This window comes from Tyto alba, unplaced genomic scaffold, assembly GCF_018691265.1.
Source record: "Tyto alba isolate M040663 unplaced genomic scaffold, T.alba_DEE_v4.0 Super-Scaffold_2, whole genome shotgun sequence".
Classification (NCBI taxonomy): domain Eukaryota; kingdom Metazoa; phylum Chordata; class Aves; order Strigiformes; family Tytonidae; genus Tyto; species Tyto alba.
In genome coordinates this window covers 46,812,329-46,823,699 of record NW_024881282.1, presented here as the reverse complement: position 1 = coordinate 46,823,699, position 11,371 = coordinate 46,812,329, and the positions used below count along the sequence as shown (strand labels likewise).

Below are 11,371 nucleotides of genomic sequence, written 5' to 3'. Positions count from 1 at the left end.
AACAAGGCAGCTGACAAACCAATAGGTGACTTGCTTTAAAACCTTCCTGTTTCTGAGTATAGAGACGCACTGTTTGCAAAAGAGCAGTGGGAAAGACGAGTAAAAATTTCATAGAGGAAGAACAGAGGAGGTCCATGACATTTTGCCAATTTGCAAATAAATGGAAGCTGATTCACCCTGTCCGGTGGGTTTTCATATCAGCACTCAGCTAATGATACTACCCTGAAATATGTTGGTTCAGCTGTCTAGCTGCAGCAGCTTAGTGGACAGCACAGTATATCTAGTGCATGGCCTGAGAGGGGGAAAAAAAAAAAAAAAAAAAAAAAAAAAAACAGAAAATGCTTACCTATTAACTCTTCCTTCCCGCACAGGTACTTCAGTTGTTTACTTTCTGTAATCACACAGCTCTGACTGCAGCACAGGGCCAGAAAAGATTGCTAATAGATTCCAATATTGAGTATTTGGCAGCTTCGATATATGCATTTCCTGAACCCTTCAGTTAAGTGTTTTTGACTCCATGGCATTAAAAAATTAGTAAAATACACAACACTCCAATAGCAAAGGTAAAGAGTAATCTGCTGGTTTAACCTTCCTTAGATTTAGAACTGAAACTTAACTATATTTCAGTTTAAGCACTGAAAATCTCAAGAGGTAATAGTAAGGCAAAAGACAACAGAAGAAAATGAAACCAAGAAAAAGGACAATTATGTACTGTAGAATCCTCAATTAGCCAAATGTCTTTATCTAAAGTGTCATAAAAAATAATTTGATGCTGTTAAAGAAAAAAGGATAGTGAAGGGACAGACCTGAAAAGCTTGAGTCTTTATTTACCTATAGATTAGACAGAGGCACCAAAGCAAAACACCGAAGAAGTCCACATCTTCACTCACCTACAGAATAGACAGACCAAAGACATCAGCTTTGTTCATCCATTTCAGCAACACACTTCTGGATATGAGTTTCTTTTCTACTTTGAATACTGCTTTGACCTCTCATCTGAACTAACACCTACAATTTACAACCTTACTGTAGATTTCTGATAACAAAATTCAGAATGGCGTATTGCTGTGTTACAGTGGGAGCCCTGTGAACATCTGCCAGTCACTGCTGCCTTTGAATCAGCAAACATTTCCACTTCTTATTACCAATCCCAAATAGCAATCCACTCTCTTCTACTGGTGGAGCAAGTTTCAGACTTACTGCCAGGAACAGTTTCCAAATACTGGAATACGATCCCACAGAAGGAAGCCAGTGCAATTCTTTCTGCTCTCAACTGCCTCAGCTACAATATTAACAGCATTTAAAAAGCCATGTAAACTCAATGGACAGGTTGCTAAATAAAAAGAAAGGAATCTGAATGAAGAGCTCGCTTACAGAGCTGCACCACCTGTTTTATTCAAAATAAGCAGCACCTTTCTTGAGACCTCTATCCAGTTTTGGGCTTTCACAACTGAGTGCACCCAGAAGAGTTATCTTTCTCCCGCTGCTATGCAGATCAACCAAAAACACATATATGAAATCTCAGTGAAACAGAAAAAGTTAAGGAAGCGAGTAATAAAAGTTACTGAATACTAAAGAAAGTAGGAAAATGTAAATAATGTTTTCTTTTACTTCATTTTTAAGTAGTCTTCGATATTACTTATAATTCAGTCAATAATCATTGAAAGTCGTTTCTGCAAGAACTGCAAGCCACCAATTTTTGAATTGAAATTTTTAGTAATAAAAAATGATGGATCGTTACACCAGCAGCAAACTGCTAATTCTAGTTACCGTTTCCTACAACAAAACAGTTAATTTTTTTAACAAGTACAGCTATTCAAATGGTCATAAAGGAAGCACCTGAATATACAGTTTTTCAGTTACATAAAATATCATTCTAACCTTGCAAATGTAAACCTATGATGTATGTAATTATTCTAAGCGTCTTTAAAAAATCATACAAGCACCACCACTTTAGACAGGCACAGCCAATATTAAAACGTACTAAATGACTTCACTCAATAACATGATATTCAGTGTTTTTTAAAAGACTTTAAATTATTTTGGAGGCGTTTTGTTTTGGTTTTGGTTTTTTTTTTTTGGTTTTTTTTTAAATAAATCTCAGCACCTGTTAAAGAAGACTTTGTTATATTTAAATCTGCAGGATGCAGCAAGAGGGCTCTCAGATGCTGACAAATCAGAAATCCTCCATGTGGTCCCGGCGCTTTAGCAAGGGGCTCCCACCATATCCTGAGAATCGGCTCTATCACCTTTCTGCTACAGACCTAATGCCTGGGGTTAGCCCTACACATTCCCCAAAACATCAAACGTACTAACCGGTATTACTGTAGTAGTACCACAGATTATGTAGCATCTGAAAAGTAGTATCCAAAATTTCTGCCTACTCATCTACAGCCTGGCAAGATCTAGGAAAGATATGATCAAAGCTCTGATTTTAGACACTAATTTGCATCTCTTGAAAGGTGGAAAGTCATATTCTTTTCCTTTTTAACTATCTGTCCAAAGGTGAGCAAATGAAAAACTGGAGATCATGTTTTTCTCATAAAACCACTAACTATAGTGCCATGATAACCAGAACCACTTTTAAAGATTTATAAAATATCCAGTTTGTCATCCTTTACTTGTTGGAAACTATGTGAAAAAAATGTTGGTGAAAACCTAGATGATCTTCATCCTTACACATTTATTCCTCTTCCTAATATTCAATCCTGCAGAGCCTCAACCCATACGTTTTTCTCCCTGCTTTTGACCAGCTTTATAAATCCTAGGATCTGGACAGTGAAAATTGAAAGTGGCCGGTCTTTTTAAAATGTCACTCTCTTACAAAGCCAGAGCAATACAATTTCAGGGGTTTTTAAGTGATATTTTATTACAAACTATAGCGAGCAGAAGCAGTTAAATGGGAATAAAGAGTGATTCAGTTGGGAACAATTAGCATTTTCTATATAATTGCTTCACAGAGAAATATGAGAGTTATTTCTAGAGAGTCTCAACTTGCAAAGCTTCAGTGGTTTTATTGTCCCCACCCACTAAATATATTTGGTAGCAGGCTGTAACCACACTTACACTGTTGCAATCAAAGTTTTAAACTCTAAAATGCATCATTGTTGTAACGAGCCTTCAGGCAAAAGCAGAGATTAACATTTCTAAGAGAGAGAAAAACAAAGATTTCATTCCACAGGCTCTTGGTCTACAAAATCAGATTCCCAGAGATAAATACTAATGGAGAATGTGTCAAGATGCCAATTATCAAGCTGCAGTCTTCTCAAATATAATCTTGTGCAACAGAAAAACACCGGTTTTCTTCTAAATTATGCTTTGGGTTCTTAGAAAATACCCTGGTACAAAGAAAGGACAAGAGTTAATGTGCTTTGTTGCATGAGATTACACAACAGGTTGTTGAGTGAGCCTGTAATACGTAAATATCTTCAGGTCATTTAATCAAGAGAAATACATAAAAATTGCTTGAGTTCCCACCCTAGAAGACTAAGCAGAGATTAAGTTCTCATTTTTGCTGTCATCACATTGTAAGTGCATCCTTTTGCTATTTCAGAAAGCACGGATTTTATTAGCCGTAACACCTAAACAAGTCAACAATGAGAACATAAATTATAAAACCTGTTTATCTTCAACAGCATTTCTGTTTGCCAGAAAAAAAGGCAGAGTATTAGTACCAAATATGCACGTTTTCATTACCTTCCTTATTGAAAAAAATTCTAGATCTCAAAACAAAGTTTGATACCTGTTATTTAATATTCTTCAAAATTCCCATTAAAAATCATCTCTGCAGTACAGATAAGGTTTTTATCTCTTGTTGTCTGTTATAAAGTTTTACCAAACAAATGCCTGCGAGTTAAAGGCATTAATTAAAGATATCAAAGATGGCACCTATTACCTCAAAGATTCTTTCTAACCCTTACACAATTATTGTCAAAGTTTATTGTTTAATCTCTCAGCAATTAACATCACAGAAATATGTATTGAGGAAAGCCTAAAATACAAACAAGAAGTAGGAGAATCTCACTTTTCCTACTCCTTTATTAGCAACAACCATGACAACCCCATCACTAATTACTATTTTTTGAATGGTTTGGCCCAAACTAGTAGAAAATGCAAGCCAGACATTTCTAGAACTCTGCTGTTATTCGTTGTTATATTAAGGAACTTGAAGACTTCAGTGTGCAGAGACAACTGTGTTCCCTAGAAGCTCATCAATAACTACCAAGGTAGTCACTCAGAAACACTGCTGGGTTTTGTCTTTTTAGCCAGATTTTCTTCAATGAAGGAAACAAGGACTTACAGACTTCTTTTGATCTTAAAGTGCTTAACCCTCAAATCTGCTCCTAGAACTTTTCCAGACACATTTAACTTCTAGCGCCTGTTAAAAGCAGGCCTGGAGGTTTGGAGTTTGTTGAGCGGAGCACCCTGATCGGAACATAAAAAGAGCCCAATTTAAAGGTGTTAAGATTAAAAAGTCTTCTCTGAAGGCAGCAACTTTCACTTCAGAAAAGGCCTAGGGGATTTGACATTGCAGAAAATGAAGCATGGTCTTTTTCATGGTATAAAAGATTCTACCCATTTCCTAATCAAATATTAAAACATGTCAAATGCTTAACATTACTTCAAATGCCTTGAGTGAACCCAGACACTACCAATCAATTTTGCTTAAATGGAAATCGCTACTGCAATACAAGCAAGAGAGACTATGGCTATTGGCTGTGTAATTAGACCTTCCTGATCAAGGAATGCCAAGTGAAACGTAAGCATCAGTTTCCATACATCAAGAGTTGTCAGCTGCTAGACTGGACGCTCTCAGCTGCAAACCTGTGGTGGAAACCTACTAGACCTCCGTACAGAATTGTGCTATTTGGGACTATCAGATACACATCAGAAAGATATCCCTGTTGATGACTCCTCTCCAAATGCTTTCCATACGTCAGCATCACTCTTACATGTGATATTCCTACAAGGTTTCCTTTCCAGTTTTAGCAGTTGGAGGCTAACAGAACTTTTAATGGTATAACTAGAGCAGTGGATCATCTCAATATCCACATCAGTATTCAATCCTTCTCAAAAACTTGGTAAGTTCTTGGTGTCCCAGAGCAAATTCCAGCAGCCGTCTGTTCCACAGTGTAAATATTTACCCAATGAGAAAATTTTCTCATACAAATGTTTGAGGTCTGTTGAAGAAAGGAAAAAATCCAGCAAAGAACAGTTTTATGGACATTGTTACACTTCATAGATATCACCTGAAGATTCTAGCAGAACAAGGGAAACAAGAAGATACCAAGTTAACAGAAGAGAAAGGAAGTGATGGGCTATGAGACAAAAATTAGAACATCCACAGGAAAGTCTTAAGATCAGGTATATACTGTATGGCAAATCCAGTGACTAAAGGAGGAGCACAGAACAAGTATTTGTGTACTTGGAGCTAAAATATCCCAGCAAGACTGAAGAGCCTAAAATGCCAAAGGCAAAAACTGAGGAAGGACAGGCTTTTGCATTTTAAACCGAAATCCAAAAGCCACTAGACTTTCACAAAGGAAGTCAACTATAGGAATAATAAGAAGTCACCTAACATTTTAAAATTTTAATAAGTGCAAATGCCCACAATGTCTTATCCATTAAGTAACCATGGTGTTGAATGCATGGTTTCTCATGGTATTTATGTTTCAAGTTTAAACACTACAAACTTTATGATAAACTGTGATATAGTTATCTCCCTGTTGTTTACTGATGAACCACTTGTTCTCTTTATGTGTAGTCTGCAGCAATGAAAGAAAAGAAGGTTGTCTTCAATGATTCTGCCTGTGCAGGAGAAGAGAACATGTATTCATATAGAAATTTCAGAAATTAAATCTATTATGAAGTCAATTCACTTCATTTGTGTAGAAATAGCACTGTAACATCCTTCACTACCTCTTCCTGTGTAGCTCTACATTTCAACTCTGAAGTATGGGAAAAGGTCATTTCCATCCAGCTGACAAAGGATACTCACTACATTCCCAAAGTAGAAAATTAGTATAGAGGAAATATGGAGATTTCTCTCTTGTGTGTGCTAACACATGTGTGCACATATGAAGAACTGAATCTGAATGTAAAAATAATTCTAGCAGTTCAGGTTGGGAGCTTTCCAGAAAGGGTGACAAATTCAGTTAGAAATTTAGTCAGACAGTATTAATTCTCCTTTAAATACAGTAAGTAGTCAGCCTGGATTAAAAAGAATTTTGTTTTATTTCGACAAAGGCACACAGTCTTTATTGTTAGATTAAACATGTATCTTTTACCTGCAATAGTAAGAATCTCAACATAATTTTTAATCTGATATCACAAATAATATCACAACTAGTCAATGTTCAAAACTAAAATGGATATTTAGTTATAGCTTAATGATGCTTCAACTTTTTAAATGCATAAAATGGATATTTTTAAAAAATTACTCTGCATTATGATTATCAGACTATTTTCAGAGGAAAACTCAACTATCACAATTTTTCCAGAACAGAAAAACAAAAACTAGCTCTGAACAAGAACAGTTACACCAAAAATCCAGAAAATAAAAGCAGGATTAAATTAACAAGGTAATGTACATTTGCTACAGTACAAGGAGAAATGGTAGATGGTGACTTGCTACAGTATATCAGTAGACTTGGAAGGATCATGAATGCTACTAAAATACACACCAAAGTATTTTTGTCCTAGACATATTTAAGTAGTCCTAAAGAAATGCATAATAACAGAAGTAGAAATGCTTCTAGAAATGCTGATGTCAATACCTTTTGCAGGTATTGACACCAGAATAAATGGCATGGAACAGATCTGTAGTGAACTTCTATATCAAACTAAAGTACAAGATCCAGAATTCATTTGTTTAAACTTTAACAGAACCTTTAAGTAGAATCCTTAGCTCCTTAGAATCAGTAGCTACAGGTACCAACATAAATTCTTTTTACCATCCTAAGTTTTTAAGTCATGGCTTGCAATGTTTTTTTCTCTGACTAAAGTAGTTGCTTCTTATTAAAAATGCCAGATGTTGATAATCATTAATACTGATGAAAATGGACCGACTCAACTGGTATCTTCATAAAGGGTCTGAGCCCAAGAAATACTGACACCCAGTCATATGTTATTGGCATCCACAGTTATTACTCATACATTGTTTCGTAGTAATTACCTTTCATCTTGGCTACTAATACTGATTTGTTTCAATTCAAGCTGGAAATAGCCATGAAGAACTACCAGAAAACCATACAGCTGGAAGTCAGTGTAACTCTGCTCTCCTAGCAAAACGTTAAAAAGTAATTTGATCTCCAGTATTCCTTTTAGTCTCTCCTATGGTAGCAAGTTTCCAAGCTGTAATGATACCGGACAAGTTGAAAAGAGCTTTGATACAGGCTAATCAGTTGTTTCCAACATACCAAAACCCCTGTATCGTTTGTAGTGCTTATGCCAAACACAAATTTTTCCACAGCTAATTTGCCATACAGCTGAATGAAAAAAAAAAAAAATCACTAGGTTGTACTTTCTACTTCAGAAGTCATTGATTTATTTGTTGTTACCCTCTTCTCTCATTCTACCTCTCAAATTCAGAGCCAGTCTAACACAGAAATGATTAATATACAAATGTGTTAATGCAAATCTGGGAATTAACTGAGAAACATTTTGCTTTGAAGACAGAAAAAAAAAATTCATTTGCAAATACAGACTGTACTCTTTCAGTTAATATGTACATCAAGTAACACTGAATTTAAACATGGCCATTTAGTTATTTGAAAAATGAGCCATTTTTAATTTCCTTGTAAAAATCACTAACCTTTATATATGGTTGAACAGCTTCTTTAGGCAATAAATGCCACAAACATTAGTGCATATTATCAATGATAAAAATTTTTCTGCACAGTTTTAACCTTCAGCTCTGGAAGTGATGTTTGTTTTCTATACAACGGTATGTGACCATAACAGGAATTATGTGCTGTTCATTATTAAAGTATCTTGGAAAAAAAAAAAAGTCGTATTTGCTTTAGTCAATGGAAGTACTTTAGATTTCCTATATGACCCAAACTACCCAGAAACACAGATGCTAGACCTAACAAGTTTGGTATGAATTTTAAGGCATGGAATTTTGGAAATACCCAAGAGACTTACCCATACAGTTAACAATGCATACTAACGCACGCCCCTTCCCTGCCCTTTCCTCCCCTTCCCCCTCCCCAAACCCTAGTAAATTAATTTAGCCTAGGTGTGTTAATACCCAGATTAATTAAAAAAATCATATAACCTTCCCAAGTAAGGCGTGTTCCCACTTATGGCAGCCTCTCTGCTTTTAAATCACACAACTGAGAACAAGTGAGGTGCTGGACTGGCAAGGACATGGACATAGGTTAGTGAACTGCTGGTAAGGTAGTTAACACCTTCAAATCACATAAGATAAAAACTTACTATATGTTTGAGCTTGACTATAAGGGTACCCTACAGAAATAAAAAGATAATGGCAAATAATGATTAGACAATTATTAGCATTCTACATAATACATAATTTTTCCTAGAATCTACTAGACTTCCAAGAGTCTGATAATGTAAGTGATAATGAGTTGTTATTGATATATTTTTTGTAAAAAAAAAGCATCTAATCTTCCAAACTGTCATGAGAAGTGTTATGCTTCAAGATACAATTTGTGGGAATTTTTAAACCATGAAGAGCTTTACATTTGTATAATAATACACAACAGTAATGTCCTGAGGTACTTTACCTGTGAGTTCCCAACACTTCCTTGTTCACCCGTTCTGACTGAATCACTACTGGTTTCAAATATTTGGAAACTTCCCTTGCCAGTACCTCTTCAACACAGGGTATCGGAAGTACCTCTGCCAAATATTCCTCTCAGCTGGATGTCAAAGTTAAAAAAAAAAAAAAAAAAAAAAAAAAAAAATCCTAATTCTGGCATTACTGCTGCTAAGTTTTAGTAAATACACATGCAAACCAAGAAGAGGTAATATGAAGACAAGTAATTCTTGTTTATGTTCTTTGTTGTTATTGTTCTTTGGTATAAAATGTATGTAAAATACAGTTTATGAAATATCTTATTTAAATCCTTGTATTAATATCTGTGTGTTCTGCATTAAATCCTTAATGATGCTTCAATGTTTGACATCCCATGCCATAAATCTGTATGTGTATTTCCTACCTAGTACAGAGAAAAAGAAATCAGATGTTCTTCCAGAGAAAGTTTCATATTTATTCAAAGGCATACATCTCACCTCATTTTTTCATTACTTTAAATTTTTAATTTAATGAAACTGACAAATTAAGGGACTCCTTACTGTTTGAGTAACATTAAAAGCAATATTCATTGGTGTCTATCATTGTTCAGAGGGCCTACACAAACCCCCATACCAATTCAATCCTTGAGTAAAGGTTTTAAACTGTGTCACATGGGATCTCATCCACTGTGAAGGAAAACATCAAGGCATCCTGGAATATAAGTGTCTTGAAAAATACTTTAAAGCTTTGAAAAGTTCCTCCTCACTAGGATATACAAATGCAAAATAGCCTATCCTATATCCAAAACAATCCAAGGTGTAACAATAATACCTGGTTTTGAAATTTAAGAAACTCTTACAGTCATTAAATACATATTATGAAAACAATTGGCAAATCTGAAAAGGTGATTGTTACTAAAGTTGCCATTAAGTTTTAAGGTAACAAAAACTATATGCATACAACTTTCAGACACCAAGCTTCAAAATAATCAAGAAAATGCCTGGACTCTTCAAAATGTTTTCATTTCTAGTATCCTGACTCAAATGACATATACATTTATTCTGATCAGGAATGGAAAATGTCCTGTATTCAGATGAAATAAAGTACATCAATTTTCAGCCTAACAGGAATTTTAAGAAGAGAATTGTTAACTGAGGTCTGTGGTTAATGTCAAATGAAAATTTTGTGTACTATCATGTTATAGAAGAATCAGTACGCAGTCATAACTGGATTGTAACATCTAAACAGGCACTTTTTAAAGACCTTGTTAGTTTAAAATCAAGGATAAAAGGGGTTTTTTTTAAACCATTTGATGTTTCAAAAGGGCATAAATCTCTTCTATGCCCCTCTACTTTGTTATGTACAATAATTCTCACCCAGCTTAAAAATGAAAACATCAAAAACTCATATTGGTTACAATCACTACAAATTTTAAGATGACAGCTTTAAGGCTAAGAGTATTGCAGAAGTCTCTTTGCTAAAATGAAAGCTCCAGGCTTTGTTTGAACTCTCAACACAGCAAACAAACTTACTGTCTGATAGCAAACTTGTATTTAATTGCTAAAGCAAAAGCTTTAAAATAAACTGCAGTGCACAACTTCAATATGATTCTAAGAACTCATTAATGCTGATACCACAGGTGATTTATTGGGGTTTTTTTGGTAGTTCTGGTGCTTTGTTTTGTTTTTTTTTGTTTTTGTTTTTAATAAACCTCCCCCTCCTGCCACAATACTGTTATACAGAAGAAAAAATTACTACTCTCTACTACTGTCAGTCATTTAGGTACAGTAAAAAAACCTCAACATACAAGAGTTTTAGAGCAAGTAATCAATCTGCAAAATGTTATACATCAGTAATAAGGCATCCACTTTACAGCTGTTTAAACACAAAAGAAAATACTTCCCAAAATATATATTTTGGATCTGTGTAAACAAAGCTCATATGTATTGCTTCCATTCATTTCAAAAATATACACCCACATGAACTGAAAGTGATCTTGGTGCTATGAATTTTAAATTACAGTAATTTATCCAGATGTAATCTGAAGATACAAAACCCAAATATTTTTGAACTTAATATTCTGAAATATGCCAAAAATTTTAAGTATTCTTATGTGAAAAGAAGGCTAAAAACATACCCCAATTTTGATGCCATTTCATTGAATGAAGAAGAAAGTACTATGAAAATAAACATTCATCTGGTTTCCTAACAATAAATATAAAGACAGTTATTATAACATACTGCAACACAGGAAGTATTACTATATTGACCTTAACGTTCAATCAGTAGTTTTTAAATCTTTCCTCACTGAGGCTTGAATCTTCTACCTTGTCAGCTGTCCAACAACTTTTAACAGGGTTTTATTTTCTTGCTTCAATTGTTCATTTTCATCTTCTATATCATCTAGGTCCTGTTAAAGGTAAAAGAAAAATAAACATTTCTCAGGACATAAATACAAACTCTCAGTTAGTAGCATCAGGAATTTAGCATCTTAGCTCTGAAATGAAGAAGTTGGAGGTGGGAAGAATTAGTATCACAGTAGCTACTTCTAAATCTGTTAAACAGATCTTTTTCCAAGTGTTACTGTAATTATAAAATATTAACATTATA

The 11,371-nt window shown here is 34.6% G+C and overlaps 1 protein-coding gene across 4 annotated transcripts in view; it reads right to left on the bottom strand.

Moving 5' to 3' along the window:
* Window positions 1-9,215: 9,215 nt before the first annotated feature.
* Window positions 9,216-11,371, bottom strand: part of PAWR (pro-apoptotic WT1 regulator) — an 81,545-nt gene continuing 79,389 nt past the window's right edge. For all 4 annotated transcript variants that reach the window (XM_042793298.1, XM_042793300.1, XM_042793301.1 and 1 more), the window contains exon 7: window positions 9,216-11,171. In XM_042793298.1, the coding sequence (XP_042649232.1) occupies window positions 11,085-11,171 (87 nt within the window). In that variant the 3' untranslated portion in view covers window positions 9,216-11,084. The remainder of the gene's footprint in view (window positions 11,172-11,371) is intronic.